We start from the raw sequence: 22,285 nt of genomic DNA, 5'->3' as shown, positions 1-22,285 counted from the left end.
TTTTGTATAAACAAGAAGAAAGATTTGGCATAGACTATGCAGGCTATGTTTTCTTTGATGTAATTCAAATTATGCCATCTTTTATGAGAACAATTATTTCTATTTAAGAGATTTTTCTGCAAAATAGTAGTCTTGAAATGTATTGTTTCTATAAGTTGATACTTACATAATGCACCGTTTTATTTTACTTTAATGTATACTAAATATAGAAACATTAGGCTTTGCCATACGTGAGGCCAGATGTGTGTGTGCGTGTGCGTGTGTGTGTGCACTTAAATTTATTTAGCAAAAATGGATGTGTATCATAACCATATCTATACAGAGTAGTCAGATCATGCAAAAAATCATGTACTATAATTTTTGGGCTGATGATGTTAGCATTTGTTAACACTTCAAACAGTATGCCTGTAGCAAATAGCCACAGAATGTAGATAATGTCTTGTTTAAAACATTATACATAGGTGGTGCAGAAGTGCACTTTGGTATTCCCTATTCATAGTATACATCACCTATGTGTCAATTGGCGTCCCTATTTCTAACCATTCTGAGCTTTGAATTAGATGATATCATATCTGCAGCGTACTTGCCACTATGTGCCTTGTGATGTAAGTATAATTTGCATTTACTTATTTATTTTTTTAATGTATTTGAAAGAGTAGCTTCCTTATTGCATAAATATCTTTATTTTACAATGTTACAGATTGTAATAAATTCTTAGACTTATATTAGTTTGAAAATATACCAAACAGCTTTCAGGATGCTTATATTTTCATGACAGCTTTAGAACAATCTGTGAGGGAATTGATAGAAGAAAGAAAAGAGCCAGAAGAGTGGGAGTTGTGATGGTGACTCTAAGCAATTGGCTGATGAGATAGATAAATTTTTTTGTAGAAAACAATAGTAGAACAAAACTGATCTGTCATTAATGTGGTAAAAATGTCAGATGTCGACAAGAAACACAGTTATATAATTACTAAATTGCCATGTTTGAATGCAACCAACAGATGTAGGTGAAGTGACCCATTTTTAGTTATATAGATTCTTTATAACTGTATTTATTCAATAAAAAGATTAATTCTCTCTTTTATTTTGGTTATATTTTCTAAAAAAGTTAAAGTTTGGAGGATATGAAGTAATATTACAAGTGCGGTTTAATATCCACAATATACCCTCTTATGAAATGCTAAAAGCAGCACCCACCAAAGGGTTAAATTAATTATGTAGCTATTTCCACTTTTATAAACACAAGTTAGTACAAAAATTGCTTAAAATTGATATATTTTTATTTTATTGTTTATACTTGAAATTATCATTGGTATATTAAATGCACTATTATCATTAATATTGATTTTTCTGCCACATGACAGGTAATGTCTATGTTCATATGTGTATCTGTGTACGCATACACACAAAGCCATTACTATTACTATTAAGAGCTAGACAAGTGATGAGAAACCCTTGTCAATGGGGCAGTCTTCCAGATATTTCTGTGGACCCATCCCAGCTTCAATTCTCTGCTGTGATGATGTAATTTACTTGCTCAACTGGAATGATATGCCATTTATTTAAACTAACATAAATCTACATATATTATGGATCTACTCTGCAATTATATTAGCATTATCAGATAACTTTTGACAAAGAAATTTGTAAAATGGTTACAATGTATAAATTGAATGATGTGTTAGTATGTAGAATTTAAATATAATTTAAATATTCTACTAATTATGGAAAATAATAAGTTCATTTCAATTTTTTGCAATATTCTCCTTGTAAAATCTAAAATTATCATTATTAAAAAGATGTGATTATTAACTCTATACAAGCTAGTTTTTGAAAGATCATGGCACATTGCTTGGTTTCTAAATTTGCTTGGTTTCTTATAATGTTCCATTATAATCTTTAAGAACACTCAATCCTGTTGAATGGCTTGACGATGGCTGATGTAACTGGTGTTTATTAAATTGATGCTTTGATGATTTAAGCAAGGTTGTGATATGTTTTGTATTTAAAAGGAATTTTTATAGAAATATTATATGAAACTAACTGACACACAAAAAATATTGAGAACTAGCTGGTAGGCCCGGCGTTGCTTGGGCAAAAGTAACGATAGCGAAGATTAAGATTATTACGTTATAGTCAACCTTACCCGTTTTCACAGAATGCAAGAATTGGGTCCCCCCTTGTTTCCAGACCAATTAGAGAATTTTTAGATGGGTCTAAAAATATGTTCAATTTCCCATAAAAACGAAAAAAACTGCATCTGTGTCTTGCACGTTGTTTTCTCTTAACACTTTCATTGTTACTTAACACTTCCATTGTTGATGGAAGCATTAAGCCTTAATCCTGTCCCTCTCCCCCGTGGGGAGGAATTTCGAAAAATCCCTTCTTAGTATGCGTTCTCGTGATGTACCCTAACTGTGTACCAAATTTCAACTTTCAACTCCTCACTGTTTGGGCTCTGCACTGATTATTATTATTATCAACTCGTCTCGATTATATATATAGATGCAGTGGTACACTCGAGATTTAATCTCGGGGATTGAGTTGAAGATATAAAAAATTTTTAATGTGAATTCTTTATAGAATTCGTAAGTAGTATAGAAGATAAAACAGAATATAAATACAGAAATGAATGTAAATTAGGAAAAGTTTTGGAAAATTTTCTAGTTTTTTCGTTTCCTTTTCCTTTGAAGGGTGCCACTGTGAGAATGTATTACTAATCTGAGTGCAACATAATGGATTTTAATGTTTAGATGAAAAAATATTTACTTTTACTAAACTTTTAAAATATCATTCAATATGTTTTTTTACATGTAGACATGTTCAAAGAAATAGGATCATTAAAACTTCTAGTCCAGGGATGATAAACCTATGGCATGCATGCCCAAAGTGGTACATCAGGAGAAATCATCTGGCATGTAATATTTCAATGGCACTATCATAGGACTTTGATAACAAGATGATTGGATGATAAACCAATCAGCTTCTTTACATTTTTCAAATTAACATATTCATTTCATTTCTTCGAATAGCATTATTCAAAGTTTAAAACTTTGGCATGCATTAACATTTTTAACAAGTATACTTACTATATGGCACACTTATTCAAATAGGTTTACCATCCCTGTTCTAGTCTAACTACCATTACAGAAATTTTTTGTAGGTGTGATTTACAAATGAAATTATGAAACTTATGTACTAAAAACCACCTCCATGTATCCATTTCATTTTGATTTTTATTCAATAATTTATCTAATGATTTCAACTGAATAATTTGATGTATTTTTTTAACCATACAATATTGCATGTAAGAATTAAATTGTTTATTAGTTATTTAAATGAGAGAGATAAATCATCATCCAAAGATTATTTTGACAGTAATAGGATTTGTTTGAACAAAGATTATTTTCAGTTGTTAACACAGATGTAGAACATTTAAGTGTATAAAAGTTCCAAAGCGGTATATCAGTTTTTCATAGATGTAACAATTTGATAATTATTTACTTTTTGAAACGCACTTCCTCATTTTCAGAATTAAAAAGGAAATTAGCTGTTTTAAAATGAAAGTAGAAAGAAAAATTTTCTATTTAAAATTCTTGTATATCTGATGATGGACTTATCAGAACACTCCGCTAAAGAAACTTAGTTTTATGTGTACTCTTGTCTCTCAATTTTAACAGGAACTTATAAGGTCATTTGGCATTTTCATTAAAAAAATATAGATAAGTTGTTGATAATGCTGTTTGTTAACACAAAGCATTCTTTCAGGAACAATATAAAGCAGAAGTAATAATGTAAAATATAGCTTAACAAAAACAGTGTTTGGTTAACTGTAGTGACAACATAATGACGATTCACTCTAGCACTGTTCTTGTATTCCTTAATGGTCTAGAAATGCAGCCTAAATAATCCGAAACGATTATTTCTTGCAGGAATTTTGTGTGTCAATCATTCAATCACATTAGCTTAATTTTCTATTCTGTCGCATCTTAATATGTAAATGAGTCAAATATAGGAATATTGCAAATCTTACGACAGTTCAATCTTACAAGATGACGACAAATATTTCAAAAGATTAATCTATTAAATTACTTATAGCATAAAATTGGCAAACTATATAACATTACTGGAATATAAATATTCTAGTAATGTTAAAGAATATGACAATTTAATAAAGAAATTATGTTGATGTTATTCAGATCCAGTTATCTTTTGTTGAAGACAACCAATTCACAATAATTAGTTAGAATTTTGTACTATTCTTCCTTCAATATAGTTATTAGCATGTGTGCAATTATTTCAATGTATCATTTTAGATTGTCCTACATAGACTGTTCTATGAATTTCGGATTGGGATTATGGAAATGGCCAGGCTAATTTCTTAATTCTGTTTTCCTTAAATCAGACGAATGCAATACAAAATTTATGAAATAGAACATTTTTACATTAGAATACGTATCCAATTTTAATAAACTGATAATGTAGATGGTGTCAACTCATCCTGAATGTCAAAATGTAACACAAGGTTGAAGCAATCATCAACTAAGTGTTCCAATTCAAATCTTGTTGCAATACATACTTCTCCTCCCAATTTTGTCGTCATATCAATACACTACAGCTCTGAGCATTCTCCAAACACATTACGCAATTCAAATATTGTAGTGTTGCAAAGTATTCTCATCCCACCATATTTTTCAATTTTCTGCAGTTTAAGAAAATGATCAAACTGCCCTTACAAATAACTTTTGGTATCTTTTGTTGCCACTTAGGACTGGCAAGCCATGGTTCTATTGAAAATGTCAACACCACAAACAGCACATTTGATCTTATCAGTTCCTGTTCGAAACAAACTCGTGTCATTTACCCATTGACACATTCACTTCACGTATTCAATGGACAGAAGTTACGTTAATTTTCTTTTACATTCTACCACAAAATATCAAGCTTTTACGATAGATATTAAGTCCGTCGATCAGTGGGAAAAAATAAGATGCCTACTTCTTCAAATGAAGATGATCAAGTTTATAAAATGTTAGTGCTTACCACTCGTAATTTTATATTTTTTACAGCTAAGCTTATTATAACTGTTGGTTTTAGAAATTATTAGGAGTATTTAGAGATTTCTAGAACCAGCCTTACTGAAAAAAATCTCTGACGTTTTCTTATCGTCATCATCAGCTGCTCTGAAAGTGGTCGGGGAATGACGACTTTGCTAAATCCACTCTTTTGGAATAAGTGAAAACGAGTATCGTCACAAATATATTTTTACACGTAGACCCATAAACAAATAAAATCCCAAATTCTACTCTGTGTAGGCACATTAATAAAAAAATATAAGTAAATCAGTTTTGCATTTGCGAAATTAACATGCTTACAGAAAAATTATATAATTTGATACTTTATTTTTTGAGCACATTTTACAAGAGAGCATGTCATTGTATATTACACGATATATAAACTGTCTTGGCCTATAGAATTTTAATAATCTATGCTGCGATAAAAATTATTCTAATAATTGAATGACCGACGCACTACGTACGGTACCGATATGCATTTAAATATGCGAACGATAAAGTGAATCTAAAATGAGAATGTCGAAGAGATTGGAGCAAAGAAAGCCTTTGCCTTTCAATACTTGCTATTAAACATTTGAATGTAATTTGTCAGTAATAATTAGAATTATTTTTGGTTCTGTCTTGTTTTAAAGAAACAATAATCATCAGAAAGAACAGAAAGTTCATTTTTCTAATCCATTTTTCTCAACAATCACAAATCAGGTCATATCAGTAGCAATTATTTCATTAATAGCGAGTATTATATCAAAGAATTTCTTGACATTGCTGTCTCTCCCTAATCTCTGTTCAATGCTCTCGTCTTGGATTATTTCCCTTTTAAGTACTCTTCCAATTTCTTTTGTTTCCTTTGAGTTTTGTTTCGTTGACCGAATTATGTTAAAATATTTAGTAGCAAGTATTGAAAGTCAAGAAAATTTCCTGTCGTTGCTTTCCCCGTTCGATATTCCCTCTCGTCTCGGACAATTTCCCTATTCCCTCTCGTCTCGGACATTTTCCCTATTCCCTATCGTTTCGGACAATTTCCCTATTCCCTACAGGTTCGGACAATTTCCCTCGTTTTGGACATTTTCCGTATTCCCTCTCGTTTCGGATAATTTCCCTATTCGCATTACGTACTATCCCAATTTCCCTCTTTTAATGGTTTTTTCCTCATAGCTTTGGGTTTATCTTGTCAAAATTCGTAACAATCTTAGCATTTGTACCTCAAATGCATTTTAAACATATTAAAACTGAAAATCGCGATTTTTGTGCATTTCCTTGTTAACGAGGCAGTAAACACGGCATGTTACGCTCGGTCCTGGCAAACCAAGAATTAATTATGTAAATAATTAGCCGCTTAAAACAAATTGAGACGTACGGTACTTTATAAAGCACTATATTTCGACAAACGTATTAATTCTGCACGATAGTGGCGCCTCCTGTTTTATTAAAGTTTACTCCTTCCATCCCGCCATCTATCGGTAATCCTAAATTGAAAAATATTCGATCAATCCAAAAATTTTGTCAACGTAAGGGATGGTGACATGGGAACAAAATTTATTATTATTATTATTTTTTACTAAAATAACTGATATGTTTGAAACTAAACAGTAGTAGTAGTGTCGATAGATGTACCAATACTGGGCTACGAAAGTGGAGTAATAAATATTTCTGTCACGTGGAGCGCTGTAATCGTTTTGCGGCGTAAGTATAAATGCCAACACACACACACACTGAATATTTTTCCTTTTTTGGGTTTAAGTGGTCCCAAAACTTGGAGATTTGTATAAATACTCTGAGTCAATGTGAAATTGTGAAATTAACTTTTGACTGAGATGGTGCAAGTCAAAATGACCCTATTTAGTGTCTTTCTTTTAAAGTTTGAAAGTAAATAAGACATTTCTTTCTTCAACCCTTTATTTAAACGTTTCTAAACAAAACGAAATAATCTGTAGCAATAACTTTTATGCATTTCTAAACATTCTTAAGTTTACTTTCCCAGCTGTTATGTATACATAAGAGAAAACATTGGAAATCATGTCAAATACTCCTTTCCTTTACACGCTTTTACACGAGTTGAAATATTCTAGTTCGTTGCTTTCACACGACACAAATGGCACGCCTTCTTGACTAAAAGGAAAATGGCGGACGTGTATTCAATTTTCTTCAAACATGGCACATCGCTAGCTTGTAAGTAAAAGGAGTTTTTATACTATTAAATTTTGGTGGTTAAAGGTTAAAGTGGTGGGGAGATTGAGGAGTGTTGAACTTAATTCGTTATTTATATAAAATAAAACTCATCAACTCTTACTCAAATTAATAAGGTGACCAACTGTCCTCCTTTAGGGAGGACAGTCCCTCTTTTGTAAGTTCTGTCCTCCCTCGAAGTATCCTTCTTTCTGATATTTGAAGACTAATCTGTAAATCTCCATATTTGATTGATGATGAGCCAATCCGTTGCATGTAATGTGATGTGTTTGTATTTGACATGACGGTTCGTCAAGGTTCAGTACAGTGCAGCAAAACGCAATTATGAAACGCATGTGCTCTGCACAGGAGATCTTGAGAGAGTGCGTTGCATGCAAGTAGCTTTGTTTACTTCTTATCGAAACAACACAGCACATACGCATGCAATAGAGATTATTATAGTGTATTATTGTTGCAATGAATAAAATGTTTCTTTTATTTACAATATTTTTTCCTTCAATTTATGTGTCCTCCTTTTCATCGTAAAAAAGTTGGTCACCTTAAAATTAAGCTTTTTGCCATTTGATCATAAGTAAAAACATAAAAAGTTATAAGTAAAAGTTTCTTCTTCTAATAGTGAGACTAGTGGTATTTATCACAACTTGTTAATGTAATGTTTGCACTGGCCCACAATCTGGCAGCCGATTGGTGAGGGATGGGCCCCGATATATTTTGAGACCGATTGTCCGCAAAAAATTCCTGGAGTTTTTCAACCCATCCAGATTTGTTCCTGAATCCCCAGAGTGGTAAGCGGACATCTTAATCAGTCGGCAATCCGGCAGTCTAACTGCATTGGCTCTTACAAGCCATCTTGTTTGTGATAGCTGTATAAATTTCCTTAATTGAAAACAGTGTCCCCAGAGCTAGGCTTAGATAATTTTGCATCCTGCGCAGGAAATTATCTAAGCCTGGCTCTGGGGATACTGTTTTCAATTAAGGAAATTTATACAGCTATCACAAACAAGATGGCTTGTAAGAGCCAATGCAGTTAGACTGCCGGATTGCCGACTGATTAAGATGTCCGCTTACCACTCTGGGGATTCAGGAACAAATCTGGATGGGTTGAAAAACTCCAGGAATTTTTTGCAGACGATCGGTCTCAAAATATATCGGGGCCCGTCCCTCACCAATCGGCTGCCAGATTGTGGGCCAGTGCAAACATTACATTAACAAGTCATTGTAGATATTTATAAGTAACTGAGCCCAAATATTCTATAATAATGATATTAAATTTTGGATTATTGGACTACAGTTTGGCTAATTATTAAACATGAAGGTTTGCAAATGATGGATAAAAAAGTTTATGTAAAATATATGGAATTTTGGATAATGAACTCTGTTTAATCACTTTAGCTTCAACTTTGGCTGTAATTTTAGAATCTATTCACTAAAATTTTTTTAATAGCAATCATTGTTTGAGAAGAGTAGACAGTGTCTGGGTGTAGTATAATAACTGGATAACTTTAGGCTATGGTCTTACAGTATAAAAATGGTAGAGAGATGAAACCCTTTAAAGCAGTGGTGCCCAAACTACGGCCCTGGCCAAATCTGGCCTGTAAAAATATTTGACATTATTTACAAACGGCAAAAATAACCCATTTTGGAATATACAAAATATTTGCCTCTTACCTACCTACAGCGTATGTGCAATTGTGACCACTAGTCAAAAAGTTTGGGTACCACTGCTTACAAATGTTGTCTCTCACAAGTTTTATTGTAGTTATTGAAACTAATCTCTTATTCAATGTTTTTATTGGAATAACACCTGCCAATCATAAGTGTATCCTCCCTAAAACAATAGAAAATGAAGAATGGACCAAGTATTGAGAGATTTAATGTCTTACTGATAAAAATCCAACATTTCACTCTTCTGTTGACTTCCCAGCTAAGGATAGATTCAGGTCACAGTCCTTATCTTTTTCTTCAATGGGTGCCCACTTCCCAGTCTAGTCATCCCCTATTTTCTGTTTTGGAATATTGCCATGACCTGTATATGCTCAGTTTAGATTGTTATGATTTTCAAATGTTGTTTATTAGTCTATGTTTTACAATTACGACAGAGATAACCATCAGTTGACAGAGTGCCACCACTCAACCTTTTTCAGACGATCCAATGTTTTAGCCAATAAAATGAATAAAAAAGTTTTTGGCCTTCTTTCCCAAGAGAAATAATGCAAGCAGACTATCAGAAGCTGTATCTTTTAGATTCACTGCAGGTCTGAAACCTGATGGGTCCAGAAAGGTCCAATTTATCCTACAATGAATTGCCGCTTTAACTTTCCTTCTTGGAGGTATACCCATTTAGCTTTTCATAATTAATCCAGCGAGGTTTTGCCTCGGGCACTTCTTACAAAGACTTTGGCAACTAGCAAAACTAGTCATACATTCCATCATCGGTCACTGAAGGAGAAAATGGATGTGATTAGACAGAATACAATTTGGATTTATCCCGACTGCTACAGATTGGACGGAAATGGAGGCAGATTGTGGTGCTCTGAAATACACAGAAATTGCCATTAGTATTTCTGGATGGCATGGGTACCAACTCTAAGGAGCGGAAACTCATTTATCTGGTTGCTTTAGAGTTGGTAGTCACGGTATCTGGATAAACAGATCAAAAAACAAAGGGACAAAGAAGCAGTACCTGAGATTTTCCAGAAAAGAGGTGAATATAATCTTTCACCACCATCCACATAAATAGTTTCCCCTGTGATGTAAGAGGCAGCGGGAGATAACAGGAAGCAGACAATGGCCGAAATCTGCAAAATATAATCAATCACACTGTAATACATGAAACCTGGTGATATTCATAAAAACACTTAAGTGAAAAATTTTGGCATTGGGAGCAATAACAGCCTTAAGCTGTATTTTGTTTGAAAAACCATCACAGAAAATAAAGGAAAAGTAAATTTTTGGCAGACAATGGGATGGTTATTGCCAAAAACCAGATCTGTATTGGAAATAAAGTAGCCAACAAATATGGAACAGATTTAAATATTGCCTCCCATAAAACTACAGTCTCATCTGTAGCATAATACTTGTAAATAGAAAAATATTAAAAATTACCATGCTTAAGTGGTTCATTCTCTTACTAGGACCAATCTGACATCAGTTGATTTTGTTCACACTGTTTGAAAGCTTAATAACTCCTGTGCTTATTGTTGAAAATTTCCGAAATTTTGCAGGGAGATTTTTAAAAGGGTTTGGTGGATGTTTATTTGTTTTATTAGAGGGATTGATGCAATTAAATTTTGGTGGTTAAAGATTGACAAGGTGGTGGGAAGATAAAGGGAGGTTGTATGTCGTATCTCTGATACAGTTGGACTTACTGACGATTTTACTCGTTATTAGCATTTACAATTTTTTATAAAACCTATCACTACCCTGAAAATTAAGCTTTGTGCCATTTTATAATAATAGTTAAAAATATAAAAAGTTTTTAAAATGAAATATCGTAACAGATGGCACCACCAAACATTGCTGGACTTTTTAAATAAACTTCAGAGATATTCACAGACACATGTGCGTTATGTGGCAGACACATAAATGTTCAAAAAGTCAACTTCTAATAAGTGCATCTTCCAAAAAAAGTTTGTTTTCGATGTAGATTCACAATATGCAATAAAAAAGTGGGGGTTGCAACTTGAGAAATGAAGTCAATCCCACTTTCCCTAAATGAATGTAGTGCCATCTATGATAAAACCCAATAGCATCGTCTTGCAAACTCCCCCAAAGTCTGACATTTTCAGTTCAATAAATATTTTGTTAGAATGTATACTTCCAGAGGCATAGCTAGGGGTGGGTGGTGGAGGCAGCCTGCCCCGGGTGTCACCCATAGGCCTGTACCTAAAAAAAAAAAAAAAAAAGGTTAACGACTCGCTTACCATCACAGTTTCTTTGCTATGAGGAGACGCCACGAGAGCTCGCACCAGCTGAAAATCTTACTATGATTTATTCTATAAATCTGAACTCGTACGTTGCGACATCGCATATTCAATATAGCGTTCGAGTTGCTCGAGTGCAAAGATATTACAATTCAACAGTGTTTTATAAAAGAGTTAAAAAGGGTGACACCACGATATTCGCATCAGGTGTCACCCATGCTAGCTATGCCACTGCATACTTCTTTTAGTTATTCCAGTGGATTGATTAAAGTGGCCACTCTGTACAGTTTAAGATTACAAATCAAATGATCTAAAATTATAATATTTAATGATTCATCTTGTATTAAGTAAGCAATTGCTTAGACGAATCTAGTTGCTAAGCCAAGGCTACACACTTTCCACATGTGACATGTGAAATTGAATGCTAATGAAAATCATAACCGAAACTGAAATAAAAACTAGAAACAAACAATGCTAAACATGATGAAACAATGAAAAACAATGCTAAGAATGAAAGAGCAGAGTGGAAATGCTACTCGAGTGCTGATGTAATTGGTCGAATAGCAAACTTCTGATTTTAAATTTAAAGCTATACTTTTACCAATAAAGGAAATCTCACAAAATCTCATTTTTTATGTGGGGTATCACAGTAGTGAAGAGAAATGTTCAATCACTGGAAATGTAAGCAAAACAGTAAATTTACAAAAATGTGTGCAGACATCCTCATTTTGGAGATAAAAATTACCATGTCTGCATAAATAAGGATGCATGGTAATTCTGTGTACAGTAGACCCCCCCCTATAACACGGGTTCACATAACATGGCGAAAAAATTGCGATTGTGTTTGTATAACACACTAAAAGAGACTCATATAACACAGTAAAATGTCATCGCCGACTCGTGTTGCGACAGGATTGGTCGAATCTGGGCCAATAGCGGATGTTGTACAAACCGTTGAGTTTAAACAAACAGTGGACCTACTAAAAAAACATTTATTATTCAACGGTCATAAAAATTATATTTTTATTAATGATGTCTCCAAAGTTAAGTTATTTTTCTGCGAAAAATTCGCTGATCGGGAAACACGCACCCGCCATTCGACGAGCCACTCCACAACGAAATCAAGCTTAAGCAATGGCGTCGTCAAACGGTGCGCACTCGGTAAGTAATCCTACAATTTTTTGTTTATAGCATAGTTTATATGGATTATTCCCAAAAAATTATATGTGATATTATATTTGGAAATGTTGAATCAAATTAGTCCAGAATCGATTAATTTTATGGAAGAAAACCTTTCAAACAGTCGTAGCCCCTAAACTGCACACGTGCTGGGCTGTGATTGGCTCATGTATTTAAGTGACTCGTACAACATGGATTCATATAACACGGAACGTATCTACCATGTTACAGGGGGGGTCTACCGTATATACATTATGTCGGTTTATTAAAATTATAATAATTTATTATTAATCTGCATTATAACGTAGCTAATAATTTTAAAGAGTTTTGTTGTCATAAAAATGATGATTTAAAATTTTTCAGATATACGAATATATTTTACAGTCTGTTCAGAAGCAAGGAAGTTATGCTATAATTTCTAAGTGTGAAGACAGTCATTTAATTGCAGTTAAACGCTTTTGAACACTGGCATTCCTTCGTTACTTTTAAGTTTAAAACTGACAAAGAACTATAAACTAGCTGGAAAACATTAGTTTGGAAAATAATTTGTGGTGAATATTAAAAAATTGCGTTATTCATTGCGAGAAATTCATCCAAGTTAGCAATTTTTTGTTATTTAATCGGACAAAAGTACGTGTGACTTTTGCACAAAGCAAAAATTGTCCTGTTTCGGATACATCGTGCAGGAAAATGCACTGAAGAGACAACATGCTGGAATCTGCCTGTAGCTCACAGAGAAGAGGATGTGAGAAACTTGCGGGTTAGATATGATCAAGACAGTGACCTGTAGAATCTTTATTGTCATCTAAAAGAGACAGTCCCGACACAAACTGGAGTGATCTGATCTGTAGAGTGACCCAGTGTTGACATCAACTGAATGTTTAACGACAATAACATTGTGTTCAATTTTTACTTTAAGTTAAGCACAATCTTGTTTTAATGTTATTCCGTTTAAATTTTGTATATTCTATAGCGTTAAATGTTGATAATTAAATAAAATTTTTGAAATATACTGGGTAAATGTTCTCAAGTAAATTAACTTACTTCTTCGGGTGTTCCACATCTTTTAGCAGGTAAATTGTCCTTTGCAACGTCAAAGACATTTATTGGATAATTTTTAGCTGCTGTTTCTGAATATATGGTTCCCTAAAATTCAAATATCAGTAATTATAATTAAGTTAAATATTTTGAAACAGTTTATATTTTAAAAAATTTAATATTTTCTATATCACATTTCAAAATATTGAAGTATATATTACTAACGGGAGCAACGGCGTTCACTCTTACACCGTTCTCGGCCCATTCTATGGAAAGCGATTTAGTTAAATTCTGAACTCCGGCTCTGGCTGCTGCCGAATGCCTGCATTATCGTTGTCATTAAGTAATATCATATTAGATATTCTAAATATTCAAAAATAATTATAAAATCTTAAATTATATCAAATCTTATTCTAATAATTTTAAATATTTTAAATGATAAAATATATATATATTTTTGGTTAATGTAACCCTTGGTGCCAAGATGGCGGCTCGTCTCCGATTCCAGCAAGGAAACAGTGGGACGCACGTTCTAACCTAACCTAACCTATTTTAATAAATTATCATAATTATTAGCAACCAAATTATTAGTAGGTTAGGTTAGGTTAGGTTAGGTTAGAACGTGCGTCCCACTGTTTCCTTGCTGGAATCAGAGACGAGCCGCCATCTTGGCACCAAGGCTTACATTAACCAAATTTTTTGTTTGTGATTTTCTCCCAAAAACGAAATCAGTTTTAATATTTTTTATATTATTAAATTGGATTAGACCGATGAAATAAGGTAACACAACACATGGTGATCTGCCAAGGAGAGGGCACTTCCGGGATAATTTTCTATGGAAAACTGCTCCTTATTTAGGTATTAAACACACAAAGGCCCAGAAAACAGAAAATTCCATGCAACCCACCTGTTGGTCAGGCAAACAAAATTAGGTATACTCATTTATTTACTTTAAATTTCGGCAAAATGAATGTTTGATATTGTTTATTCAAAAAGTAACAGCACAACGTTGTTCTACAGCATAATAATAGTGTTTAATGTTTCTATCAAACATGCAAGTTTGTATAGGGTGATCATAATTAAAACATTTCTAGTAGTACATGGTTATTAATACTATTGATATCATTTTTCTTTACATTTTTCAGACAGCTAAAATCAAATTTTCATATCATATTAGTCAAAATAATCCTGAAAATGACTACAAAAGTATCAAAATTTCAACATTTTTTTTAGAAACAGTCAATTTTCAGACAAAAATTGATCAAAATGAGACCAACTTGTGACCAAAAAAAAAAGATTAAAAAATAAAATATTTAGTCAACAAATTTTGTATGTGCCTATTCAATTTTTCCGCTTCTTTTAATCCTTTACAGACAAATTCTAAATTCAGAGGTGGGAAAACGGGCACTTACCCCCTGGAATCGAGTAAAAAATTCTTTGAATTGCAATTGTACACAAGTGATTGAGATATATAACCTTACGCCATCGACCACGGGCAGGGCCGTGCGGTAGACTTTCTCGGTATGATGCAAGTCTACGAAATGCCGCCCCTTAAACACCACTTGTGGCACCTCTTAAATGCTGCTTATGCTGCCCCTTATGGTGCTGCCTCTCAGTATCGTAGCACGGCATGTTCCTGACCGTGGGATGCTTTATCTGTCTTCTGATATTGATGCAATACTGTATCCTGTAATCCACTTGTTATGTAATTATTTGTCTCCAAGCTTTGTCTCCCATGGAAAATTTTCTGTGGAAGCCCACATACTATCATATAATTCATATATATTTTAATATAATTTAAAACTTCTCATGACTTGTCCGTAAAGTATTATTATTTAAATATCTTTTAAATTCAAACCTTGAACTTCCCTAGAACATTTATAAATTATTTTTTTTTCTCTTGAATTTAATACATAATTTGGTTGTTGAATTGTTTCCCATTTAAGTAAATTTAAATGACAATTTATTTCTCCGATAATTGTTTTATCGAAAAGGATAAATTAATGTTACATCATCCATTTATATATAACTATTTTTTATATGTATTTAGGTGTAATCTGTTCAGAGTTTGCAACTTAGAGCAAAGTTACCATCTAACATCTTTACTACACCCGATATCTGTAAAGCTATCCACCAACCAAACGATTATATTCGGCTTTGGTTGGTGGATAGCTTTAAAGCTACCATCTAACATAACACCTCCTAATGGTCAGGACAGAATGGTGAGGTGGCAGAAAATTCAACAAAATGCTCATCTGCTTCTCTCTCAGTCCGATGTCTTCCATAACGCAACCGCATTGTATACGCACGCCTGGTATTCGGACTTCCAAACATCAGGCGTGCTGAAAATTCTAAACACCGCAGTCTTTGCAAGTCTTTACGATATACTGGGGTAACGATTTTAATGCATGCTGGTGGAATTACACGGCAAATGGTCAGACCACAACTGTAATCATTTGCATACACGTCTGAGATATAGCTATGTTTCGGGCAGGCCGAATTTTGCAGTAATCACACAGTTCTATCTTAGCACACAACTTTTCACAAATGAATGTAAAGCTATACAACAACCATAGCCGAATATTATCGGGAGAGAAATGGCTATAATACTAATAATTTAATAGACAATTTGGCATTAGAGGTAGGCATTAGGTGCCATCTCTTAATAAATTTAATAATTATAAAATTAATTAAATAATTTAAATAATAATTTAGAATCACTGGAAGAAATCCTGCAGGAGTTGCAGGTTCGAGTCCCACTTCGAGCCGATTCTTTTCTTCCAGTGATTCTAAATTATTTAATTAATTTATAATTATTAAATTTATTAAGAGATGGCATCTAACGCCTACTTCTAATGCCAAATTGTCTATTAAATTATTAGTATTATAGCCATTTCTCGCCCGATAATATTCGGCTTTGGTTGTTGTATAGCTTTAAACGTATCGGGTGTAGTAAGGATGTTTGATTAATGAATGTAAATTTAAAATTCTTAAAATGGTTATTACAAAAACGAATCTAGAATAGAAATATCATATAAAAATAAATAAATAATTATTAATTCAAAAAATATGGAAGGAAATATTACGCCATCATAGGTGAACCTCTGTAATTGTTCATAACAATATTGACGATAACACCTTTGTTTTCCTTCATCCATTGATTGTAAGCTTCATACAAAAAAAAAGAAAATAGAATTTTCATATAACTATTAAAAAATATTAAGAAATAATTAGTTAACTGATCATATTTTGTCTAAAATATGGAAGAAAATATTATGCAAGTTAAATTAGTCACTGTAGTTAATTTAATGAAGCAATCAATACAATGTTAACAGTGGATAAGATTAGAGAAATGCTAACATTTTCAACCCCAGTTAACAAGTTTTATTTACGCTTCAAGATGGCCCATTATCAATGTCAAAAATGCATTATTGTTTCTCCAACCTTACTCACAATTAAAGGCGTATTGGTTACTTCAGTAAAAAAAATATAGTATTGTTATGTATTGACATAAAATAAATGCTAAATTAATATAGAAAATTTGAAAAGAAAAAGAAAGCTGGATAGACCTAAATGCAACAGTTAGGACCAATTACCACTAAGATTCAATAATGGCATGTATATTCAGTAATCAATACCTTACCATTGCCTTACTGTATGCCAAGGCATTAATACCTTGCCATAGGCTTGTTAAGAATGCTGACTCTTGTGAGTAGAGTTTACATAATTCTGATACAATCAAACAATACTGGAGATAGTAAATATACAACTTTAAAAACAGAATGAGCACAAGCTACATAATAAAAACAAAGGGGAACCGAACACTGCATTAGCAGAAGAAATACTCAGCAACAAAAAAAGCAGAAATAGAATGAGATAAATCAACAATAGTGATGGCAAATACCGTATTTTCCGGCGTATAAGATGACCCCCGACTTTTACAGTTAAAATATAGAGTTTGGGATATACTCGCCCTATAAGACGACCCCCGACTTTTGAGAAGATTTTCCTGGGTTAAAAAGTCATCTTATATGCCGGAAAATACGGTACCTAGAACCTACGCCATATAAACCGGCTTATGATTGCTAAAGTACTAATCATAGCTACGTATTCTGAAATTATCATAAACAAATAGCGACCCGCTAGAACAAAGTTTTAATTAATAAAATATTTTTATTTCATCATCCACAAAAATTTTTTTACGATGAAAATAAAAAATACGAAAATGTCGTCGATGCTTCCGATCGAGATTGATAAAAAAGCCGAGACGACGACAATACTGTGTAAAAAGAAAATGTCCTCGTTTAACTAAAATTAATATTAACATGTAATATGGTACTTTTAATTGTGATTGTTAATTAATTATTGGTTAAAAATAAATTATTGATTGCTTTAATAAACATATTTCTCTTAGTAATGAAAAAAATAGTATACTTTTGTTAACTTCTGGAATGTAACCCTATGTTTTGCATTAGTCCTTTGTTTTGTACAGCACAGATTTACATAACATGGCACTTTTTCAAAATGTAACTACCACGTTATACAAGGAATACCTGTATTATTCAGTCTTAATATTATAATAATTTATATTTTTTACTTTTAAAATGCTAATCGGATGCAATTTGCGAAATTGTGTAATAATCAAATAATAATGAATATGTAATTAATCATTTCCCTTTTCAATTAATAATTCAGTTGTTTGAAACACAGTAGCACTAAGATATTAACGTACTATTGTCTCCTATGTTTATAAATGCAATAATAATGTACACTTTATTAAATCCTATGTCAAAATAAGTAATATGAATAAATGTTTTGTTTATCCTTAAACGAAACACTTATTTATAAGGACCCAACAAACATCTAGGAAGCTATTTCTGAATATTGCAGGAATGTTTTGTGACTGACTGTACATTGTATTTCCTGGTAATCTTAAAGGGTTTTTTATCCTTATTTCTAACTAGTTTGTATATGGTAGGGTTCCTTCTTGTTTGTGGTCCTCGCTATCTTCTTGTAAATACCTCTGAATAAGTTCATTGTAATTGAAAACCTCGTAGCGACTTTCATAAACATAATGTTCCTATGGTAATGGTTTCTTTGTTTTGCTCTTTAATCCATATCGTGTCTTTTGTATTTGAAAGCCATTCATCTTCAAGAAATAGCTGTTTAAAATCTCCAATATATTCAATTATATTATTAAAACATCTTTTATATGCTTTCTGTCTTACATTTTAAAAGTACAAAGCACTACTACAAGCAAATGCTGATAACACTATAACTATTTGTTAGTTATTGGTTGATTCTTATTTATTGTAAAACGTAATAACAGTTTTGTTAAAATATCAATTACTAATGTATTTTAATTAAATTTTTTCATTAAACTCAATTAATTCTAACAAATGGATACAGTCAAAATTAGTATTAAAAAATTGCTACTATAATTCAATTCAGTTAGACATTACCTTCTCTACACATAAGAAATGTGCCTGTCAAATTAGTATTGACGACAGCATCCCATCCATTTTTACTTATTTCCGAAGCCTGAGATAAAAACTGACCACCGCCATTGTTAACCAAATAATCAAGTTTTCCATATTTCTTCAGAGTGGTTTCAATTAATTTCTTAACCTGAAAAAAAAAAAAAAGCAATATATAAAATTCTGGGTTAATGTTTTACCTACAGTTTCCAAGATGGCGGCTCGTCTGATTTCAGCAAGGGAACAGTGGGGACGCACGTTCTAACCTAACCTAACCTATTCTAATAATTTTGTTGGTAATAATTATGGTAATTTATAAGAATAGGCCAGGTTAGGTTAGAACGTGCATCCCCACTGTTTCCCTTCTTCTATTTGCTGGAATCAGAGACAGGCCGCCATCTTGGAACCATAGGTAACATTAACCAAATTCTAAGCTTTACATTGCAAAGTTCTCGTATTATTTTGACGTCATCAATATAAAATTGATAAACATCACGCACATGCATTCGAGCACGTTGTTCTTTATTAATTTAATTTATCCAAGCAATATAAATTTTAATAAATTGACTTATAAAGAGATACATTGATGTGAATAAAACATTTCACTGCTTCAACTTGTAAATCTTATAAAAGTACTACATAATGCTTAATGAAGTATTAATCTACATAATTCTTTCATCACATTCTTATACAGAAGTATACTTCTAGCACATTAATTAGCTCTGGCTCTATGGCATTTGCCAGAATCACCATGTGGCCAATCTGGCTCTACATGCATAACACTTGCTACGAGCACAGTATTATATACAGAACTTTCTGTGAAGATTAGAAATTGCTGACAAAATATAAAGGTCAAAAAAGATATTTCAATTGTTAAGGCCAAAAATAAAGTGCAAATTTTCACATGATGTGGATGACAAATCCCATGAAAAGTGTTCCCCCGAGGTTCCTTTATTACGTTTCACCAAAAATCATTTTTCGCGACTAATTATTTTTGCATATGTAATAAATAGCCAAAGCTGCAAAATTTTACATTTTAGAAGCTGTTTGGAATAGTCACACACTCAGTGGTGTAGCATAGTGGGGGCGGCAAAATTTCACAATAAATAATAATAATACAATACATCTGTACAATACACAATAATGATGATTGTTCTTGCCGAAAAGTTCTTTAGAATTACTGTATATTTTAGTCTTTTAAATTGAGATACCTAAATAAGGGGACGGCGAATTTTCCTCCGTCCCGGGTGGCTGACACCCACGCTACGCCACTGCACACACTCCATACTAAGTTAATGTAGTAACCGCTTGCTTGTCTTTTAGAATTACCTATCTGGGGTATAGTTTTAAAAATAATAATTATATTTTCAAACTCTACTTAAGTAATATAGTGCATAAATAGTCTTAAGTGATTTACGGCAAGAAATATTAATTAATTAATTAATCTGCACAACACCACATTCATTCAATAAAATTATGAGTTTGTAAATGGTTGCCATAATGCCTACAATCGCAGCGACAATGACAATCCAATTGTAAGCAGCTACAGCGAAATCACGATCATAACCATAGAAAGAATTGCCACGATTGAAAAGTAACAGTCACTGTAACATAGAAATGATTAAGCACACATCAGCAATTGCACGACATACATTTAACCATAGACAAGTGCCACCCCACATCACCATCCAACAAATATCTAAAAGAGATTTTAACATTGGTTGCGTTCAGCAGAGTCAAAACTTATAATTGAGTAAAGGTAGTTTCAATCAGTAGCTGTTATGTAGTTATATCTGCCAAACAATGGGTGACGTATGCATTGCAACAAAAAGCAGCCACCATTGGTCAGTTTCGGGTAGCAATAGGTAGCGTAAATGAAAGATGCCACTAAATGTGATGTCAAAATACCAAACAGCGCTACCATAGAGGGTGTTCGGCAGAAAAATACTCAACAGCTCTAGAACTGTCGAGTCTGCCGAACGCCGCCACCGCATGCCACAAATTTATCTCACTTTTAGGGAAATTTTTTTGAATTTTACATCAATCTACATTTGTCCTTACTTGGATCTCGATGATATCTTTTGTACCTAACCCCAAACTCGTCTTTCAAGGGTCACACGGCCCTTCTCGGAGAAGGATCGGGGACCCCCCGACCCGTATCGTTTGAAAAACTCACCTCAGTTTCGTTTCTGACATCACACTTGACCCCAGTAATCGGAGGGGGGGAGGCATCCATCCACCCACGAGTTTCTTCCACCATCATCGACAGTCTCTCTTCTTTTCTGGATGCCACCACCACCCTACATCCTGGAAGACAATTTTGGTGTAAAATTTACGAGGAAACGAAGCAACAAAAGACAAAAAAGTGCGGATTATATACCCAAACTTAGTAACTCCCAGCTGATGGCTCTGCCGATTCCCGTGGCTCCTCCGGTGACGATGGCCACCTTTTTATTGAATAGGTTACTCTTAAAGACGGAAGCGACGCCAGCCATTATTGTCAACTCTTTCCTTACGTTAAATGCGACTCGTAAACACCGACGGCGATCTAATCGCCAGCGATAAAATCACGCGACCGCATCGGAGATATAAGTAAACAACTCGATTGGTCGAGAATAGCCAATCGTACTCGAGAATAAAAGGAAGGGATAAAAAGGTTAAAAGCAATGCAATTTATTAGTTTGTCAGGACGAGAGAAGCACAATTACATCGAGTTTATTACATAAATGTTCGGTGACCCTAGCAAATACTGGCAGTAGCCGTAAACACGTGATTCGTACGCCACGTGACTTCGGCAGCAAACATCGACACTAGCGCTTCCTGGAATACGGAATATAAACAGATAAACTTTAATTATTTTTTTTTTTTTAATTTATCTTGTCCCCTATTCGTGTTTTCATTAATTTTTCTTAGTAAAATTTTAAAAATTTCATTATAATTTAATAAAATATTGTGAGAAATGTACATCAAAAACCACGTGACCATTTAAATTGGCGACAAATCTCGACCCGGGAGGAGATACTGAACGCAAAGACTGTCGTCGTGAAAAGGTTTCGGATACTTAACGTTAGCGATTGTTTCTAACAAACGTACAGCCTTGAGCGATACTCAACTACACCTTTACTTCAAACAAAAAAAATCAACTACACCTTTACCGTTCTCATTAGGTTTGTACAAGGTCGTTCACCCCTTGAGACGAACACGAATTGCAACGTCATACGTGCTTTACAAGAGGGAAAATCACGTGAACAACTTAGTGGTTAAAACATCTAATTCGTTCCGCAGCATAAAATAACCGTACTGTATCATAAAAAAAATGAACATGGGGTGCGTTCTTTTATTCCTCCGCGTAACTCTGCGCGAGCGACATCTGTTTAAAAATTCCTGCGGAACGCGTTCCTAA

The 22,285-nt window shown here is 33.3% G+C and overlaps 1 protein-coding gene across 1 annotated transcript; it reads right to left on the bottom strand.

Annotated features, from left to right (window-relative positions):
* Positions 1-8,780: 8,780 nt before the first annotated feature.
* Positions 8,781-21,634, bottom strand: LOC136971699 (peroxisomal trans-2-enoyl-CoA reductase-like). Its single transcript, XM_067266177.1, has 8 exons — positions 21,263-21,634; positions 21,059-21,189; positions 18,868-19,033; positions 16,492-16,573; positions 13,631-13,727; positions 13,412-13,513; positions 9,949-10,063; positions 8,781-9,798 (listed from the first exon to the last, which is right to left on the bottom strand). Exons 1-8 carry the CDS (start codon positions 21,375-21,377, stop codon positions 9,761-9,763), a joined length of 846 nt encoding a protein of 281 aa, XP_067122278.1. The 5' UTR covers positions 21,378-21,634; the 3' UTR covers positions 8,781-9,760.
* Between the last annotated feature and the right edge of the window lie 651 nt (positions 21,635-22,285).

The sequence above is a fragment of the Centruroides vittatus genome, unplaced genomic scaffold, assembly GCF_030686945.1.
Source record: "Centruroides vittatus isolate TY-2023 unplaced genomic scaffold, ASM3068694v2 contig_2682, whole genome shotgun sequence".
NCBI lineage: Eukaryota > Metazoa > Arthropoda > Arachnida > Scorpiones > Buthidae > Centruroides > Centruroides vittatus.
The sequence above is the reverse complement of the archived record's forward strand: the minus strand, read 5'-3'. Positions and strand labels throughout refer to the sequence as shown.

Coding starts and splice junctions, on each gene's coding strand:
- LOC136971699 (XM_067266177.1), bottom strand. CDS start 21,377: ATGGCTGGCGTCGCTTCCGTCTTTAAGAGTAACCTATTCAATAAAAAG. Junction 21,190..21,262: donor CTGGGAGTTACTAAGTTTGG/GTATATAATCCG, acceptor ATTGTCTTCCAG/GATGTAGGGTGGTGGTGGCA. Junction 13,728..16,491: donor AGAGGTTCACCTATGATGGC/GTAATATTTCCT, acceptor ACGATAATGCAG/GCATTCGGCAGCAGCCAGAG.